Genomic DNA, 22425 nt, shown 5'->3' with positions numbered 1-22425 from the left:
TCAATCATTCCTTGAAATCCGTGTTGTTATTTATATACATTGATTGTATTAATGTATTTGATCAATTTAAATTGATGAAGATCTAATTGGCACTTTCCATCAACGCTTATAAATAATAATAAAGAAAACTAAAATTAATTTCGGTCTTTTAAAATAATATTTTAGATATAGGGAAATATTTTTCCAAAATGGGCAATCTCAGCTGGTAATCTACATTATAAATACAGTATTCATTTTACGGCCGTTGTTTAACATCGAAATTTTAGAACCAGCAAGAAATGTAGAAGAGCAGGTTGGACGATGCTAGATTCTTTGGCGGTTAGGAATAAGTGTTTCACTTTTAAACTAAACAAAATGTAAGGAACAAGATCCTGTGATGATAAGGCGAAAAACATGACGAAGTCTTCTTTATGCAATGTCTTTGGGTAAACACGATTTATTGAGGGTTTTTCTTTAATATCCGTGATTTTTTTTTCTCATCTTCTTGAAATAAACATTTGATTTGAGATCCTCAAATCTGGAAAAATAACAATGTATTTTAGACTACTTTAAAATGTTAATACGTATTTTCTTTAGTATAACCTTTTAGTTGAAGTAAATAAAGTTGTTGTTCTTTCAGGAAAAGTTTGTTTTCTCAAGTTTTTTGAAATATCCGAAAATACTGTTGGAACACCATCATATTTTAATTTATATCGTTTAAGTGGACTATATATTTTTTGCCGAGTTGAATTTGTATGCGTTCTTTCATTATTAAAAGCTGATATAGGAAAATGCTTGCTACAGATTCTTGAATATTGATTTGACTCCTCGTTTTTTCTTAGATGGAATTGACCCATACTTTAATAAGTTTAGGATCGTTTGGAAACTTATGAAGATAATATTTTTCTTCAACAATTTCTTCCTCACTATGATTTTGATTAGTTTTTTCCTTAGGATAACCAGTCCTACAGCCTGGACAACAGCTAAACATTCTGTATAAAATAATAAATGCAAAATATCAATTTTTTAGATGAAATCGTAAATAAACTCATTAAATAATTCCTATCAAAATGTAATACATATATAGGTCCCTAGAATGGCACACTGTATGTATATTATTCTACAAATTTATAATTACCAAATAAAAGTAGATATATAACAATTAACAATTGTTGAAAACAAAAATACGTTAATAACTTTAACCATGAAGTCTGTAAGTGCACAAAAAAACTAGAATAATCACATGGAATGAGTTATTCATTTCTTCTTTGCAGTGTTTAAAAAATCTTCCATATTCATTTCAGTGTTCCCTGAATAAGACAGCCTTCTTATTTAAAAAATATTTACATCCTGGATTACAAAGTTCAACCTTTATACACGATTGATTCTATATACAGACGCCTCCAATATTTCATTAATACGACTACATTGTTATTTAATAAATCAAAATATGTTAATATGTTTTAATTCTTGGAGCACTATATACTATATTTTTTCTTTTAAATTAAATATATATTCATATTTGACTTTATTTTTATCTTTTCCTCTATGTAAGTTAATCAAAAGCCATTGTTTTATTGTATACACACATCAACAATTCAATTTAGCTTTTAATCTAAATTAAGGATTCTTCAGTTGAGAGAAAAAAAACCAAAAAAACACTATAACGATGGCACGTAAAAAGAAAGTGGATGAAATATTATATTGAAGAAAATGTTATTGCAATTAAGAAAAGTAAAACAATGAAGCAAGTCAAAATTACTTTTTTTTTTAGATATAAGTCTCCAAATTCGTAAAATTAAATATTGTTAGTACTTTAAAAATACACTAAAAAAATACAATTTTATATCTTGAACAAAATGTGTTCTCAAGTAAAAGTTATCTTTTCTATTTGTTTTGTTATCTCTACCAACAAAGTTAAACAGAGGTTATGTAATCGAGGCAAATATTTGTCCGTTTGTGAGAAGGATCACAGAAAAACTACAGACTGATTTGGGTACAACATTGTAAGGAAATTAAATAACTTAAAAATTATCACACGTGATTTTCCTCTTCTTTTTTATAAATAAGAGCTTCTATAACAAAAATAATCATACCTCCATTGGTCGAGAAGCATACATTCTTTTACTATTCTCAAAGTAAGTTTTCCAATAAATAATAATTACAATCAAATCAATATTTGTCATCCATGTGTATAAACCGAAGTTTGTCTGTCTGTCTGTGTAGATGGAAAACAGTCTCAGAGTACAATGTCAATTGTGCCCCTGCTGTACATCGTAAACATACTTTGATCTAATATAATTCGTATTAATGAACTATTGCAGGCGTGTACAGATAGCATTGGACGTGTATACAAGGGGTGCTAAATATAGGTAGTTAAATATGATGTATATCATATTTTACCTATTCAAAAATTTACTTTTTTGAATTTTGACAGGTTTCCGCATTTTTCCCATGCTTTAAGATGTGAGAAGGACGAAACTCATCCAAGTATGCCCTATACCTTGCTTCATCGGCCTGAAAGTTTTTCTAAAACGCCTTTTTTCATGATTTTGCCCAGCTTTTGAACAAAAAATATACATAAATCACAGCATTTAATGTCAAATAAGATATTAAACTAAAATATAACCATTTTTGCATATATATTATTTTATTATCTAAGTGACAAAATTGCCCAGTACAATGAAGTGAAAGAGAAATATCTATGTACACGGGACCGCAGTACTAAAATTATGTACTCCATTCAATCAATGTTATTTTTCTCTTATATTTAGCCATTTTGTACAGAAAATATATAAATATTTTCGAAAGATTATACATAGCTCAATTTCTTATCTAAGAATAATTTTTCTAATACCAATTTGAAAATCAAAATGTCTATTATTTTAAATGAACCTATCAAAATTAAAAAAAAAAAAAAAAAATGAATAGGTCATATACATATTTTTCGTCTATGACAAATTTAGTAGCAGTAATGACATATCGTCGGGGTGGGCATGTAGCATGGAACATCCAAAACTGCTTCTGTTTGTTTTTGTTATTGATCTCTAATATATAAATGCATTTTCAGTACATATTAATATTTGAATAAAATTAAACACTGATATGTAAACAAATTACTTATCACAGGGGTCCTTTAACAATGATACGGGGATGTTTGTTTTTGTTTGTGAGAGTTCGAGAGACTTGAGTACTCATCAGTCATCCCATTATATTATTTATTTTTTTCTCAAACTCTTATTATTACTCTTTCATTCCTTAGGATAGAAAACATTTGAATTACTTTATATATTGAGTAGTTACGTTACATTGAGGATTTCTTGGGGAGTTAACTTCTATATTACTCAAATAAAATTTGTATTTTAACTGATGCCTAATTACTCCGGATAATGACGGTTATTTTCTAACTATAAATTATTAAATCTATTGCATTTCGAAGTCTCTGATTAATCATTATCAAAAATAGGTTTTACGCTTTCCTCAAAAAGCTAAAGAATTAGAAATTATCCTCTTCTTTTTAGTTAGATCATTCATTCTATACTCAATAAAAGTATAAAAGTAAGCATCACTATGATTTCCCTTGATAGCTTTTGAAAGCACAAAAAAAAGTAATCATAAATGGTTTTTTTATAATCTTGTAGTAAGCAGTGATTACCTTGTCACATATAACTGTTCACATTTTTTGTCATTAAATTTACGTGTAATAAAAAAAACAATAATTCAAATTTTTTACAGAGAAAAAAGAAGCTTTCACACTTTTTGAAGCATGGTAATTGCTAAAATGTTGAATTTCAGGTGAATTTATTAATGGGTTAGGCAATAAAAATGTATTTTCATTTTGGCGAGAACTTATATTTTTAATTCACCACGTGAAAAAGAAGGAATAATTAGATTTGTGATTACGAATTGTGCAAACATTTAGAGATGCTATTCTTGAAAGAAAAAAAAATGTTTATGCGGGATAAATATTTTATAATCTAATATTTGTCAGCGAAAAGTTTTATATTCAAATGATTTATTTACGAGTATGTACATAACAATAATTATACAGTAAATCATGCAATGTACATATTATTTGGAAACATTTATTAAAAGTTTTGTTTGAATAAAATATGTAACTATTCAATCCTTAAACTATGAATATTTAAGTATTTGAATTTAATAATAGCAAAAGTTGTTAAACATATTTAAATAATCTTGAGGAAAAAATCAATAATATAAATTTTGTCAATAAAATGTGTTCTTAAATATTTGCTTTCTTCCTTTTATGCAACATCTGCTAGATATTGTCAAAAAAAGTTAAAAAAGTATAAAACCCTTATTTTTTAATCTCAAATCATGGTGCATTAACAATATTCGTGAATTAAAAGTAAGCTATTGATTATTATAATTATTTTCTCATACCCCCCCCATTCCATTCCATTTTTTAAGCTATAATAAAGAAATTACTTTGTTTTTTGAACGAATCAAATAATAAGTATATCAATTGAATTGTTAACATAATAATTATTATTTTTGATATGTTTGATCTATATATAAGTTAAAAATAGACTACATAGATTGTACATACAATTAAAGACTTGAGAATGTCATTGTACAACTCAATTATGTAATAGTATTAGTTGGAATAATATAACAACATGTACCTAAAATAAGAAAGTGTTTATTTGGATATCAAGATCTATATATCTATAACTAATTTTATGTCAATCAATCAAAAGTTTTTTTTAGAGTTACTGTAATTTTATGGAACAATAGCGTCCTTTATTCTTTTTGAACTTCTCTTTATGAAACAGCAAAACGTAGAAAGCCTTCCAATCAAAAATTTATATTATTTCTATGGCATTTGTATGAAAGATTTACATTAATATATTGGATTACAAGATACTTATTTAAATAGTATTTTTTCTTACCACAAATTCTAAATTTCGATATGGAACTGACGAATAATAATGTTTTTGATTGGTGGATATTTTACTCCATAAAGGTCAACTAGTCTTACTTATGAGAGTTCTGACCCAATACTTAACTACCCACCTTATTAAGATGAAATGCAGTGTAATTAAATGGTAGTAGATTTATATTTAACTTTCGGTTTATGAACATCATTTTAATATAACACAATTAGGGAACTGGGTAAAAAAGAAGACCCAAAAATTGAAGGCTTTTAATTATATGATATACAAATTATATGATTATACATTCTCAAGTCTTTAATTGTATGTACAATAAATCTATCCTATTTTTAACTTATATACAGATAATGGTATAATTAATGATTAAAGACAACAAATATTGATATTGATAACAATTGTGTCATTCTAATTTAGCACTCGTAAATATAAATTAAAGTTCGAAAAATAATTGTTTGAATATAAGACATTTAAAAATAAAATCCTATTTTAAAATAATCTTAGGGACATGAGTTAGAGTTTTCAACAAAATATAACTTGTTATTCTTTTAGTAGAAACATTAAATTCTTATTTTTGATAAAAAGTTATATGAAATATTGATTACTTTTATATATATATATATATACTCTTCATTTATTGTAATCCAATATCAATGGAATAAATTAATAAAGAAAATGTAACCAAAAGTGTAATAATGATTAAAAACAACAAATATTGATATTGATTACTTTATACAAATTTTGGGAATCAAAGTAATACTGATCAGTTTTTGATGAGGTTACAAGTATAATACAAAATAGTAGCTACAATATAATGATTTTGCAGCTACATTTATAGGCATCAGTCCTCAGACTGAAAAAAAGAGAATCCAAGAAATCCCAATGAAAAACCAAGAAACGACTTTTGACCAAAAAAAAATATATAAAAAAATCTTAATAAATGTATTATAGTTTCAAAACTAATTTTGTAATTTTCTCTTATTCATCAGACGTTTCATCACTACTATTTTTATATATACTTTATAGTCAAACTTTAATTTTGAATTAATGTCAAATACTTACTTTTATGACAGACAAGAAGTCATTTAGCAAAATTTAGTTCATATATGAGATTAAGACAATACTAAGATTTCAATTAAAAGAATTTTGAATTAAAATAGATTAGTTTTGTAGGATAGAGGTAATTTATTTTGTAATTCGTTCGAAGATTGTCTAAAAATTTCATTATTAATCAGAAAATGATATCACACGTGTTTTTATGCCATATAAACTATTTTAATTATTTTTGTTTAACCTGTTTCTCTTGAAAATATTATGTTTAAATGAAATACAGAAATATTGAATATGCGGTATTGATCACACAACCGTTGCATCTCTCAATAATATAAATATTAAAATGTACAGATTATATACACTTTCAATAATCAAACTAATTACATAAAGTATAACATATTAATTTTTAAATAATAACTCTTTCTCCTTAATGAACAGAAACAAGCAAAGTTCCAATGCTGTATCAACAAGCCTGAGGGCACAGGACTTCCAAGTGTGTATTACAGTAATTGAGGCAAGGCAACTTGCTGGGCTCAATATGGATCCAGTGGTATGTGTTCAAGTTGGAGATCAGAAAAAATATACATCAGTCAAAGAAAGTACAAATTGCCCATACTATAATGAGGTAGGTATTGATGTAATGATGTACATAAAAAGCAGAGTAGGGATTAGTAAGCCATGCATTAAATCTGCTCGAGATAAACTTTTATACTTATATTATTGTTATTTTACATTTGCTGGAAAATAATTTACCCTAGCTATTAAATAGATTCTTTAAATAATACCTATATGAATTCGGAGAAATATTTTTTTAAATTGGTATTTAATTATTTTCCTATTAAAAAAGTAGTATGCAACATTAATAGAATTTTCTAATTTTTAAATAACAAATGATATTTTATTCATCTTCATTTAAAACGCAGGGCATTAACACTAGTCTGACCGTCAACGACAGGCAAAATGTTCTGTCGGACAGGTTAATACATTGTATATGCTGTCCGAACAGATAGTCAATCCTACTTCATGCAAATTAAGTTTGTTTTGAACACAGCACAGTTTTATTATCTTATAATCATTGGTGCTTTATTCAAACCAATTTGCATCAAAAGACATTATTTTCTGTTTATCACTTTTGCCCATGCGTAAAGAACAACTTACACATCTGGCATATTTTCTATGCGTAACAGAAGTGTATACAGTAATCTCAAACTGTTGGACAGGTGCCTTTTGGGTAGGATAGGAAAAGTGTTTTCCTAACTTGTCTTACAATATAGGTTAGGGGAAAAGTTAATGTATAGCCCTGTAAGTTGAGAAATATAACACAATCATGCGTAAAAATATATTTTAACAAACACAAAAACTATAGAGTACATCCAATAGAAAATCGAATGATTAGGAGACATATTTGCTGGAAATGTTAAACAAAAAAGAGAAATTTAAGACGTATCTCTAGGAAACTTCATTTAATGATTTTCAAAATGAAAAAATATACTAATGAACTACAGTCAAACCTATTTTAAGCGATTGGCAAGAAAAACTGAATAAGTGACCACATAGTGCAGGTGATCTCTTAAACCAAGCTATTCTTAATTTAAAAACTGGATATGGTATCTTAGTACAATGTCACGCTTTAAAAAGGAAGTTGTTAGACCACTTTTAACCATATTTTAATGAAACCAATAGTTTTTATTTTTAAGAAATAGTTGTTTATACATTCTAAATGGGTGATTTCTAAAAGGCTGACGTCTCCTGAAAATTATTGAGTAATAATATTAAAATTTATTTTTTTAAATTTTCATAATCCATATGTAGAGAGGTTATAAAATATTTGACATATTTCAACACCTTTTTCTATTGAAATGATATTTTTTTAAACAAAAAAAAATCCTTATGTCTCAAAATTTGTATACGTATTTTCTGACCGTTGTTATAGTAATATAGGTAACATAAAAATATGGTATATTTTGACAAAAAATTAAATAAATTGTTGTCCAAATAAAATTATATTTGATAACAACTCTTTTCATTAAAATGTTGATCAATAAATCCCAAATTTTGTACACATACTCACTAATTGCTGTAATATAAAAATAATATGATAAAAAAAAGTATGCCAAAAATAAAGTATCATTGTGCATTGAGATGTCCCATATTTTTTTATCCCATGAATTAAGTTACAAATATCAATTTTTAAAATACTTCATGTATAAAGAAGAATCAAAGATATATTGTCTAGATCATCAAAAGCTTCAATAGTAAAAAAAAATAACTTAAAAAGATTTATATTTAAACTGATTTAAATACTGAGGTGTTTAAACATTCCCAATGGCGCCAATTTTTATAAATTGCCAATAAACAAATTATTCAAATTTTTGAGCATTTTGATTATTTTTATAATTTCTTTAGGTTTAAAATCATCTTTAAATGTAAAGAAATACAGAAATATCCTTCAAAATAGACTTACATTCTCCAAGTATACTAATTTATTTCAAAAAGAGTTTTTTATGGCATATTATGTGATTCTCCATTATTGCGAAGGATGATATTTGCATTCAACCCTTTCTCTCATAACTTTTCCGAGGAGCAACATTTCAGAAAATAGTCTCTATTATGAAAAAAAAAGGATTACTTACAAAAATTATTGTGTTAATATGTGTTTAAATATAAATATTAATGTATTTCAACATCGAAAATACCGGATTTTACCTGTTTTACTATTGTTTCAATCCTTTCAGTTTTAATAACCATAATATAATTTTGTCTAGGAAACTATAAGTAAATTATTTACATACTAAAATAATCAAAAAACAGTATTTTATTAAATGAAAGTTATTTTTTTATGTAAGTATAATAATGATTATAGAATGTTAAAATATAACTATTTTATTTTTTTAGCAATTAAAGACTTCAACTTCATAATGTTGCTTGAGGGCAACATTTTGTAATTCTTTTCTAAGGTACAATTTTTTTTTCCTTGGGGTATGTTTCTTATACTCAAAACATAGCAAAAAGAAAGATAATTTTTTTTAATAACCTATTTTTAATTCATGAGAGGAAGGGTTAAAATCATCCTTTTTTAAATATTTTTATTCTGGGATAAATTACCAGACTTGGCCCCTCCACACTTTTCAATTAATTTTTTACTAAGTTCATTTTCTGAAAAAATTGGGGTTAAGCACTCATTTTCTTACATTCAGTCGTTGATTCCTCCTAGCTCCCCCAACCTGATTCCCATAAATTATTTTTTCTAAAAATACCTTGAATCATAGTTCAACAAAGCTCTTTACAACACCAAGAAGTCTCTAATCGACTCAATCGTCCTGGAGTTCAAGAATTTAGGTCGGGTTCTAATTTTCAAGGGAGGTACGTGGTTCAAGACTCGAATGGAACCCGTTATTGAAGAAAAAAAACTATATGATAAAATAAACTTTTTTATTTTAAAACGACAATTATATTTCTATTTTTATTCATGCTTATAATGGATAAGAAATAAAACTAGTTTTAACTTTTTTTCAAGTACATATTTGTTAGTTGTAAATTTGCATATTTCAATATAATTTAAATTATATTTATGAGACGACTTATTTCATAATAAATGTAATTTCTTTTGTTTAGATATAATTTCTTATTAATAAAATGTTATTAATAATTTCCTTAAGGAAATTGTGTATACATCTAAGAATTTTAAATTACAAAAGAAAAAAGAAAAAGAGGTTTTCATTAAAAGAGATTATGTTTCATATAAAAAACTTCAAAGTATGTAGATAGTTATACTTACATATTTAGTAGTATAATGTACCTCCAAGGGCTCTATTTTTAAATTATAAAGGTTTTAGAATTTGTACATAACAATATTTTTTTTTGAAAACTAATATATTGATATTTAGCTGAAAGTAGGTACTTTAGAGAAAAGTATTTTGGGATAAACAACTTTATGTAGGAACTTGGAATAAAAAATACAATTCTTCAATATAGACTAGGGGTCTTCTAACCTTATTTTTTCACCCGAGTATCCCTTGAACTAAAATTCTCCGAATAAAGACTTGTAACAAGGTATGCAATTCTTAAAGCTTATAACATTCTAAACCTGGTCAGAAATCAATAACTTCTTTTCATTTAAAGGTAAACTTAGTAACTTTAATCCTCTGCTAGTGAACTCAGATATAGTTAATATTATCCTTAAGACTGCCGGTCCTTTTCCAAGACTAAACTAAACTGGACGGCACTGTAGTTTTCTGTCCTAAATAAGGACTTACACAGTATTAAATTTAATACACCACAAGATTTATAAAAATGCTTCTTCCTCCTTTGAATCTACATTGTATCGCCAATACTTTTGAGTTTACTCCTACAAAAAATAAATCTGATTATATGCAATTCTTTATTTATCCTGATATTGCCTTATTTAGAATTTATTCATATATTTTGTAACTTTAATTAAAGTTGTTGAATTTAATTAAATGTTTGGCTTAAAAGTCGTTCCTTTGTTTTGTCTTTTTGATTTCTTGGATTCTTCTTTTTCCATATGAAGATTGTCATAGCTCATAATTATAATGGTGTAGTAATTTTGTAGTATAACACTATGAAACAAAATGAAGGCCTTGGAGCGCCCACAAGGTGAAACCCACATTTGTTATTATTATTTAAGCCATAGCACACGAATATGACCATTAAAACTTTCAAATAATGTAGATTTGGCCTTTAAAGCCTTTGTTTAAAAAATCATGTTTTTAGGGTACAGCTACAATTTCGTGCCATTTTTTTGGCATGAAATACCTATATAGATGAAAATTAAAGTAAATAAAAAATTGATACTAACATTCAGCATTTGAAAAATGAAATATTTTTTTCATTAATCTTGATTACAATTAATAAAAAATGTATATATATGTATAACCCCTATAAAATCTAGTAAAATGAAGGACCTTACATAGAAACAAATATCTTTTTTATTTTTGCTTTGAGTGTCTTATATCCTCGCTAAAGTTTTAGAATAGACTTTACATTTTAATTTTTTAAAAACTGTATTAAAATAAAGTCCATTTTGATTGATTTTTGGTCTATTTTGTTTTAATATTTATTCAGGAATTTGTATAAAATAAGCAGGTTAGATTTTCTTGAATATCGATTATGATAATATTCTGTGAAAAAAAAAAGTATTCAAGCGTTTTTCAACAATAATATAAACTATAATGATTAAAAATTTCGAGATAAGGGGATTAAAACAAGTTAATAGATATATTACTGATTCAATTTTCCTGTCCGGCATAATATTGTAATATATATTGTCACGCAACCTAAACAGGTTATTTTATACAAAATATTCAATAAAGAGGAAATCAAAATATACCAAAAATCAATATATGTGTTAAACAAAGTAAGTTATGAAGTAATATTCTATGCTCATAGCGGTCAAAGAGTGTTGTTAGCACCAATACAAATATTAATCACGTGTTCTCTGTCTCCCACTAGGCTTATCTGTTATTTATTAGTAATGTAGCATACCGTATCATCCAAAAGTTTTACTACTAAATTGAACAAATTAAACAGTTATATATAATTTTGTAGATATTTTATATTCAAAACATTTTTATTAATTTAATTTATATCAATGACATTAAGTATAAATAATTTTGAATATAATCACCGAAGGCAGGAATAACTTCTTTCATATGATGCCGGAATTTTGTAATTTTGATGTAGGCATCTGACATGTAAGTACACTTCTCATTGATAGAGTCATATATGACCTTACCATGTGGTTGTCAAATTCTGCAGGCTTGGATTTTTATATGCCACCAGATACTATACTCCAGGGGAAAGTCCTATGAAAGTTTATTTTTTCACCATATCTTACTTTTTGAGCTCGTTTACTTTGATGCCCCTTGACACGGTATACTTTAGACATTGATGCCCATGGCCATTTCCGGCTGATATTTAAAGTCTTTGACTACAGCTTCAGTAGTAATATTTCTTGGACGACTACTCCTGCGGATTTTATTCGAGGTCCGATTTATAGGGCCTCATTGACACAATACACGGTTGATTTTGAGTCATATTTAGCAGCAATAACTGTTTTTGAGGACATTCCACCGGCAATGAAGGTTGCAATCTTTCGTCTTTGGTTTTTTCTTGCCATGATAATAAATTTTTATATTTTGACTTAAATATAAGCAAAAAGAGGATATTCCAGGCTCACTGTATATGTGGCAAAACTTTTGTACGACCAAGTACGCATATCATTAATGAATGTTCTTTTCTACGTCTATATTAATTGATCATTATTCTGAGATGTACTTAGTACCTACTTTCGATTGTAGAATTAATCATATCAGAAAAGATTGATTCATTCATTCATTATAATTACAAAATACATTCATAAAAGTGGTACTTAGAATAACTTTTTCATATATTAATAAATATTTTATATCAACATATTTCTATAAAAAGGAAAATATCAAATAATAAAAATAAAACATGAGGAATATCATATTCCTTATTAGTGTTGCCAAAGAAAACAATTTTTTGTACCGGCCCCTGTATCGAAATTGCTATTAGTATTTCCATACTTGAAGTTACCTTTTTTAATAAAAAAATAAAATAAAAAAGTGTAATTCATAAAAGCCTGGGGTTGGCAGGGTTTTTGTTTTCGGTAGTGTAGTTAATAAATAAATATTGCCAAAAAATGGTTGGACAGGATATTTGACAAAATTAAAGTAGTAAAAATATAGCTTTTGAGTTTTTATCTGTGAAATTTATGAAAATCAGTTATTGCTTTCCATTTAAAATATACAAAATTCATTTTCATAATTATTTGAACACAAATAACTCCACTGATAAATTTGTGCTAAATTTGGTTTTATTATATCCGGTGTTATTCAAAAATCTTAAATTAGTGCAATCTATTCAAATCGTATAAAAGAGACTGGATTTTTTTTTATGGAGAAACCAATATATTTATTACGTTTGCAGAAACTCCAATCACTAACTATTTTATCTTTTAATAATTATCAAACAATATATGTTATTATTTAAATTGTGCAATTTTTTCATTAAATAACTATCCCTCTAAAACGTCTCAATGAAAATTTATTTAAAAATGGAACTCTATTTTGGAGAACTTTCACTTCCAATATTGTTAATTATTTTTAAATTTCTGATATAGTGGAGGAGGAAGCTCAAAGGAAAATTGCAGGAAGGATTAAAAGATTGAAATTAAAACAAGCACAAAAACCCTCAAAAGTTAAAAAGATAATTTATAATGTAAGGTTTTGACTAAAGCCGACGATATATTAAAGTGTTTTCAAAAATATTTTCAAGCCATGATGGACGGGCAGAGAACTCGCTTTCCTAATTACTGTAAGAAATCCTAAGCTCCTGTTTTTACTTCTGAAATAATATTAAATTACATTAGAAATAACTTTAAGAACAGCAAAGCTACTGGTCCTGATGGAATTGAAGGGAAAGTTCATTCTCTGTTTAAAGATGATCCTTAATTACTATGGGTTGGTAAATCTATAGAAAAATACAGGAAACTTTTTAGTTCATCCTCAGAAAGAAGAATAGTATATTAATTTAAAAAAACCGAGATGAGATTGACATTGGTCACTGGAGGCCGATAACAGTGCTAAATAAGACATATCGAATTTTATCTGGAGTAATTCCAAATCAGATTCAGCCAATATTGAATGAGAAGATTGATACACATCAGAAAGTTTTTTCTAAAAGGATGACAGGTCTCAGATGTCTCTCGAAATATCAAAAATGCGATCCATTTTGTAAAAAGTAGGAAAAAATATGTGCCCTAATCTCTGATGATTTTCGTAAGGCATTTGATACAGTAAATACACAATCTCTATATAACGCTGAAATGTCTTTCCCAGCGTTTTTACACCCCTTTTCTATGCTTACTTTTTATTGGGACCTCAACAAAAAAAATCTGATAATGTTAAATGGAAACTGTTGTCCAGGATGCCCGACTGCTCCTCTATTGTTCGTTATGCCCATAGAAGAATTAACCATACAAATTAGGCAAAATTATGGTGGCTGTTGTATTTTATTTGATGACAAGCCCCATGTAATTGATCTCTACACCGTGACATTGCTTATAGAAAGCCACCTCATCAACCCAAATCATTATGAGAATTGAGGCTGTTTTTTCTTTTTCAAGAATGTACAAAGAAGTCTGGGTTAGAAATTAATCAAAGAAAACCGAGGATTCTCCCATTAGGTGAATGGAGTCCTGTTATAGGATCAAAGCTTGTGGGTTGAACTATCATAGGAACAACTACTGTATTGAACATTTAGTATGAAAGTCAATGGGAATCTGATTCAAATTGGGTTACACTTAGGGCAAAAATATATAAATCAATCTATTTTCGTCGAAATTTGAATATCCAGACCCGTATTGACTTTTATAATAGATATATAATTCATTTAGTCCTCTACAAGGCATCAGCTCTACCATATTGGCAGATTTGTCAAACAAAGAGGAGAGCAAATTGACATTGCGTTTCTTTCAAAATACTTATATTCCGGCTCTTTAAAGAATCAGAAAATATCTTGTTTTATTGCTTTTTGTAAAAGGAGTTTTGTTGTTAGACCCTGTATTTATAATTCTGCTTTTAATTTTCCATTATCATTTTTTCTCAAAAAGGCCAGTAACCATGTTGATGAAATAATCCATGATATTAACCGAGAGAATTATTTTTTTTTCGTTGGTGACCAAATCTATCATTCGTTAACTCAAACCGTGTATAAACAATTTATTTCTAAAAACTTTACATATTACAATCTTCAAATTTAAAAACAAAAATCAGTTACAAAAAGAAGAGGTTTCGTGGTTTAAAATGTTTTTTGTTTGTAGGAGTGAAAATACTATGATAAACTAAAAAAAATTAGCACAAAATAACTAATGCGACATTTCCTCTCCTCAAACAATAATTTTTTTGAATTACAGAACCTCTTTATTTTAACAGTGTGAGTTTTTGAGGTTTGAAGATAATAGTGTGCAAAGTTCTAAGAAATAAATTGCGTGGACACGCATGATAAATGTGTTAATCCTCCTTTATAAAGTTTTGCATCTTTCATGATGTAATAGAAACAGTATATCTTCGCCGAATATAATTTAATTTATAAGTCTATAAAGTTAGATACAATGTTAAGTTTTATTTGCATAAATATAAAATTAAAAAAAACTTTATCACATAGAAATAATTAATCATTATAAAAAACGGAATTTATTTATAGGCTATTTTTACAATATTCTTTATATATTCAATTCCTTTTCTGTTACTTGCCTTTTCATGATATCAACCCTGTTTTTCATTGTTCATGATAGTTTGTGTTGTGCCAGTCCTTATTAATTCAGTACAGTACAGTCTGACGACCGATCATATAAGTAATAAAGACTATCGGTCTAACGGATGTTTAGTTCTATGACTGATTAAAAAAAAAAAAGATGTAAAGTTGAGTGACGTCATCTAGGATATAACTTTGTAATTTTTGGGACTGATATGCAGGACTGAACTAGACCAGACCTACAACCGAAGAGGAATTGCCCCTTCTGTGGATTAGAAACCGAGACAAGCAGACACATGTTCTACAAGTGCCCATTGATTCCAGGTATTAGGGAGGCCTATAGGAGGAATATTCTTGCGGAGTACAGGGTGAAACTAGACGTCCAAGACTAGCTCATAACGACATCAATACTCTACGTGATCCGGTGCAGAGGGAAGGGGATCCTAGGTTGTTTGAGAAATAAATGGAGCAATCGATCCGTATCCTCGGATACTTCACAGATCCGGCTTGGATAGGGAGAATTGACGGACGAATGTGTATAGGAAAAGATGGATGGATGGTGGGAAACAAAATATGTTATAAAAGTGTTATGTATACTTTACACCAGGGGTCGGCAAACTATGGCACGCGTGCCAATGCTGGCACACAGAGCCATATTCACTGACACGTGCAAATTAGAACATATTCCTGAAGTTTGTCTGTTTTTTTACCAATAGTGTTGATAGTGGCTCACTCATTGATTAGAAATGTTGAAGTTGGCACTCCATGTCTCAAAGGTTACCTACCCCTGCTTTATACTAATTGTTGGCTTTTGAAATGATAGTTTTTATTCATATGCTTACATTGCCTATATACGATCTACCAGATTTCTAAAAGGAAGGGATGAGCGCTCGCTCATCAATTCTCCCTCTTTTCTTTTTTTTCTCCTTTATCTTCTTTGTTTTTCTTACGTCAGAGGAAAGGGGAAATATAAATTGTGTGTATAATGTTTATATTAATTTATATTAGTTGATGTTGTAATAATGGTAATAAATATTATTTTTTTTAAATTGTTAATGCATCATGATCGTTTGTGGAGGCCTCCAATTTATTATATAATTCTTCCGCCATCTTAAAGGGTACTTCATTCTCAATCAATGCTCCTGCCATTTTGTGTACTGATCTATGCATATTTTTACTCAGTAGATATTTTGTAAAAAAATATTAGACTTTTAAAATTACGATTTTATACTTTATAATACTTTTAATAAATAACTTTATATATTAGGATATTTTTATATTAAAAAATTAACAATGCATTGGTTTTTTTAACGTCAATATTTTTTTCAATTTATACTATATCTCTTAGCAATACATATGTGATTTTTTTGTTTTTTTCAAATGGGAAAATATATCTTGAATATAAATCTAAAGAGAATTATTAAATTGTGTTTACTAAAAACTATATTCCGTTGTTTTTTCAATTGGCTTAAAAATAGGGAAAGAAATATAAAGTCAATATTTGACAGTGTACTCCTATTATAATACATTAATATATGCTCATTTCAAGAATCCAATATGAGTTTTTTCGTATCAGATCTTTTTTTATGGATTTTTAATTTGCCTTTTTTTTTTCAATTCAAATCATTTCCTGAACAAAGAAATTCAAAATATTCTAAAGATATTTTTAAGCAGAAATAATACATCATTTTTTCAACTTTTAAGTTGTAAAAAAGGTTCTTATAAAGCAACTATAATACTTTAAATATTTGTATTAAAGTTAAGGATTTTACCTTTATTACGTTTCTAGAAATGCAATACAGTAATAAAAAAAGATCAAAGATTTATAAATATATTAAATTCAATCAATTAATGTATCTTATGTTTGATTATCTTAATTATATTTCAGTATTTCGTTTTTGACTTTCATATGGCTCCAGTCATGCTCTATGACAAGATTATTACACTTTCGGTAAGTTTTCAAAAACTATTTTATGTATTTATATATTTTTGTCTCTACATTGTGTTTTTCTTTTTTAAACACATTTGCAACAAAATATTTTAGAAAAATAGAGAGGAGAATGTTGCATGAGTTTGTTTTCTTCATTTTTTGCATAAGGATATTAACAATATGCATGCTATTTTTCATAGTAGGTGGACATTTTTTGTTCTACGTCCTAACATATGTATTATAAAAGTACTCGTGTACAAAAACGTGCTCAAATTTTACTTCTTAAGAGTAAATTTACTATTAACTGATGCCAATATATTACAAACGTACCCATTTTCCAGTCAGAAATAATTATATCATAGTTCTCAGAGGTGAGAAAAGTTGGCTTTTATTTAGTGATTAAAGCAATGTTTTCTAGGGGCATTTATGAGATAACCAAAACCTTCAGTAACCCAATGAACAATTTTTTTGACTTATTTAAGTAAATATAACAAAAATACAATATTTATGAATTACTTTTAGCACTATTGAGCTGTGGTGTACAGTTTGAGAAACATAGGACTTTAATTTAGGAAATTTCAAGAAGAATAAAGCAGTGTATTGTACAACCTTTTAAAGACTCGAGTACTTTAAATCCAATTATTAAAAGAAGAAGAGAGAGCATTATATATTTTCCACTTGAATTATATGTATTTCTACATCCGTACTTTATACCAAAAATGTAGATTGATACTTTTTCCAAGATTTCATTTTAAAGTAAGATGCATGAAGGCATTGCCCTTTTTGTAAAAAAAATAGTACAAATATAAGAGGTTTATGAATAGATTGGTATATTATAAGACCTTTTGGTAACTGTATGTATATAAAGAAATCGAAAATAAAGATGTTAATCCTTATAGTTTGATAAATGTTTTGAAGGAGAGCAGATCAAGTAATCACGTTTCATTTTATTATCTGCAAGCAGCAATGAGAGGATGCAAATAAACATAAATCCCACTCCATAATATCTAAGAAGGACATAGTCAGAAACTACTCCAATATCGATCCTCAATTCTAATGTGAAACAACGGGGACATACACTTATAACATCTTAAACCTTTAAGACCATAAAGCCCATGATTATATTTTCATCAAACTTTTTAATATTTTATAGTCAATGGGAAATACAAAAAAAATATAAATATATATGTATATTATATCTAGGTTTCCAGACATATTTTAGGGCAAAAAGACGAATAAATAATTTTACACAAAAAAGATTTTTAATTCTTATAATTATTTCCTAGAACATCAACATTTTCTATATTTAAAATACATATAGATAAACTTTCAATCATAATACAAAATAAATAATCAACTTTTTTTTTTGAGCATGACAATCACCTAAACAACATCTTGATTTTTGTCCAGAAACAATAGCTAAAACACTTAGCATGTATTACGTTGAATATGAGTTTTATTTTTTATTTTTTAATGTTACAATGTCTACATTTCACTCTTGTCGATATAATTCTTGGTAGGTGGAGTGGAATAGATTTAGGAATGATTTTTCGGGGTGATGAAATAATTTTGAACTCCAATAAACAACTACATATATCCAAGATGTCAAAAACAGCCTTAAATAATAACAAACTCCCTCCCCCACCCCCTCCCTCGATGATTCTTGATCCAATCAGCAACAGTAACAGTCTTTTGATCCAAAATATCAAAACCTCCACAATCAGAGTTTTTTATGTATATCATGGATGGATATGGGACTAATATTCTAGAATTTTTCCCTTTTTTCTTCTTAGAATAGATTAAACTAGATTGTAAAGTTCTAAACTCGTATCACTTAAAGTCACTCAGGGTTACTCTCCGTCTTTCATAAGCAACCACACTAGGTGTTACAACCACTTATAAGTTTTGTCCTCAAGAATAGAATAAATAATAATTGCAACAGATAAAAAGCATTCTTCAGATTGGCAACTACAAATATCTCACTCACTAGAATAAGCTAAGAATTTACAACTCTACCTATGGTTAATATTGTGTCATACATATGAAGATGGTTTACTCAAAATATTTAATTCTTTCAAATGAACCAAATTGAAATATTTTTCTTAACTTTTATTAGAACATCCTATTTGTTATTAATTAACTGTCATCTATAAAAATATTTATTATCATTTTTATGAAAAATTGTATGTGATGTTTTATTTTTTATGTTCCTAAAAAGCCTTTGCATCAGGACCCCTTAACAAATAATAAAGTTATGTAACGCAAAATATGATTGCTATAAGGGATCTTTTGAGTAAATATTTTTATTCAAATTAATTTTATTTTTTTCATTTTGTACTTTTACATTCACAACTTAAAAATTTTATAGAAAAATGAGTAGTAACTATTTAAAATATGTTAGTCAAAAATAAGAAAAACTTTTTTTCAGAGTTTCAAAGCATATTTGTAGAACCTATTTTTGTAAGTATTATTGAAATACCTCTCTTCAATAATACAAAAGAAAAAAATGTAGTAGGTACTTGACGCAATAATATATTATTTTATAAGTACTACAGCACGTTTTTGTGAATTTTTCATTTTAACTATTACAAAAAAATATATATAGATATATTTATATACAAATAGGTTTTGGGATAATTCTAAATCAAATTGCTTGAAGTTTTCCACCCGATAACCTTTGAAATTTATATAATTTAGTATATATACATATCTATTTTTACCTACAATCTCTAAATCTGTATATTTGTTGAAATCCAATTATTGGTTATAGTAATATGGTTTCCTCTATTATTGCAATTTTAGTAAAAACTGTGGTGTTCATACCCAGAGTTATTTATTATTTGTTTTTTCTATTATCTCATTTTATCTTTGGTCTTGAGTTTGATTTCGTGATACAAGCTTTACCTTGGTCCAATTGGACTTATTTTTTAGCACTAAGTATGAAGAGTATTAAAATTTTCATCTGGTAAATATTTCAATTTGAAATGGGTTGCAGTCTGTTTATGGCTCCCACCAGAAATTCCAATATTTCCCTATGCTCATAATTAGATTACATTACGTCGTAAATGTGTTTGTTTATCGATGATAAAACTGAAAAAAATAGCTAAAATATTTTCAAAATAGAATAGAAATTTATTGGTTGTATGACACATTGCCCAAAAATTTTATTGTCAAAAGGTATTTTTTGAAAGCCATTTTGCCGTACAAACACTGTCAAATGTACACATGGTGAACAGAATGATTTCCGAAAGACCCATTTGCAAAAAGAAAAAAATAATAATATATTTATGATGATTCCCATTCATTTTACTTCAATTTTAAAAGATAAAATATTTAAATATTATCTACAAAGTTGCAAAAATTAAATGTTGATTATTTAATAATTGATTCATTTAATAATGATGATGCTTTAAAAATTGACTCAAATTGCTTTAATACCCGTTGTAACAAAAACATGACAACCGTCCAATTAATAAATAAATTAGAAAGAGAAAACATTCTTATAAATAATTTTCTATTTACAATCTAGAAAATGGAAGATTTTTGCTAAATTGTTTAAGGAAAAAATCAATGGACAGTGGGAATAAATCAATAATTTGGGTCAAATGTTTGAAATATCCTATGAGCCTGATTAAGTCTTGATCGACACTCATCTATTGTCTCTGACTCCATAATTCCCAAGATATTTTGGTCATTGAAGTAAAATCAAACTTACACAACACAAGGAGTATAAGTCCTTGCAAAATGCAATGCAAAAAATATTCAACTTATAAATCTTTTGAAAAAATCCAAATTACTCTGGTTTTTTTTTTTGGTGAATTTTGGAAAATAAGGTTAAACAAACATACCCCATAATAATGTAAATCATTTGAATAATTCATTAATAATTAGTATGTGTATCAAGATTTTTGTATCATTTCATTTCATTTTTTTTACCAAAGCTTCAAGAACAAATGAAAATAAATTCATAATCAGAAAATGTACTAACTTAAGGGATATTAATATTTCCAGTGAATTTTCTAATGCTAAATCCAACATTTTCTCCTTTTTCATCATTATAGTCCATCCAAACAGACTCATTTCATTTAAACTTTTATAAGGTATTCACATCTATACAAAAGAAATGGATTATTATTTTATTGGTTAATGATACTTACTTAGTTCAGGACCTCTCCAACTGTTGAGAACCCATAAGAAGTGCAGAGTATCTATAGAAGAAGGGGATAATTAAATCATCGAAATTGTGATACATTTCTAAAAATTACGTTGTTATTATGAGTCCAAAGTATAATTATATTCTTTAAAAACCAATCCCTAATTGACACTCAATTTTGTCAACAAATTATATATTTCTATGATTTATTTATATAACTTTTTTTTTAAATTTAATGAAAGCACTATTCCTATTTGCTAAGATACTATAGGGTAAAATAATTTTCCTTTAAAAAAAAATAGTAAGGATAAAAAATCGATATGTACACTTGAGCATAACGAAATTTTTTCCTTCAGTAGTATAAGTTATCTCCAAAAAAGATTAAATTTTACAGAATAACTGTTTTTTATGTGCTTTTTTTATATGATGAAAAAAATGTTAATAATTTTTATATCTTTTTTTAAAATAATATCATTTCTATTTCAATTGTCTAAGAACAATTTTATAATTTAAAAAAATAGAAATGCACTTGAAAATAGGATTTTCACCATAAAATGAATTTAAATTCGAAATATATTTCAAATGTAGTGGAAAGGCATCGTAAAAAATACATTATTTTTTTGTTCTGCTATGAATAATTCCTTATTTAATTATTTACAAAGGCTATTCATTTGTTAAAATGTGTTCAAAAATACTAAAAACATTTTAAGATTCGTAATTCAGTGTGAGCTTGTAAAAAACAACAAAGTTCAAGTATCAAATCCTTTTTTGTTAAGTTAAAAAACATATAAAAAAATGTCAAATCAACATATTTGTATTGATATTGCTTAGATTTTTCTACTATGGTCAACTTTTTTTATAATTTGGTATTTTGATAAGAAGCACTGGGTAAATTTCTATCAACAAATGATGTTAATTTGTATATTTGATATCCTAAAACTTACATAATCTGTTGATGAAAATTGCAAAATGAAAGTTGATTCTACTCCTTAACTACTAACAATTTAATCATAATTGAAACCTTACTTCTATTATTTTACCAACTGGGTAAGTAGAAGTTAACAATGTCAAGCATCGTAATACTTTATTATTATTAC

General features: G+C 27.0%; 1 protein-coding gene across 2 annotated transcripts in view; it reads left to right on the top strand.

Moving 5' to 3' along the window:
* The window catches only part of mfr (ferlin misfire), a 139635-nt gene that overhangs the window by 68908 nt on the left and 48302 nt on the right, over window positions 1-22425 (top strand). For both annotated transcript variants that reach the window (XM_071889923.1, XM_040716615.2), the window contains exons 7-8: window positions 6384-6570; window positions 17134-17196. In XM_071889923.1, coding sequence (XP_071746024.1) covers window positions 6384-6570; window positions 17134-17196 — 250 coding nt within the window. The remainder of the gene's footprint in view (window positions 1-6383; window positions 6571-17133; window positions 17197-22425) is intronic.

Source organism: Lepeophtheirus salmonis, chromosome 7, assembly GCF_016086655.4.
Source record: "Lepeophtheirus salmonis chromosome 7, UVic_Lsal_1.4, whole genome shotgun sequence".
Classification (NCBI taxonomy): domain Eukaryota; kingdom Metazoa; phylum Arthropoda; class Copepoda; order Siphonostomatoida; family Caligidae; genus Lepeophtheirus; species Lepeophtheirus salmonis.
This window is presented reverse-complemented; position numbering and strand designations above follow the sequence as displayed.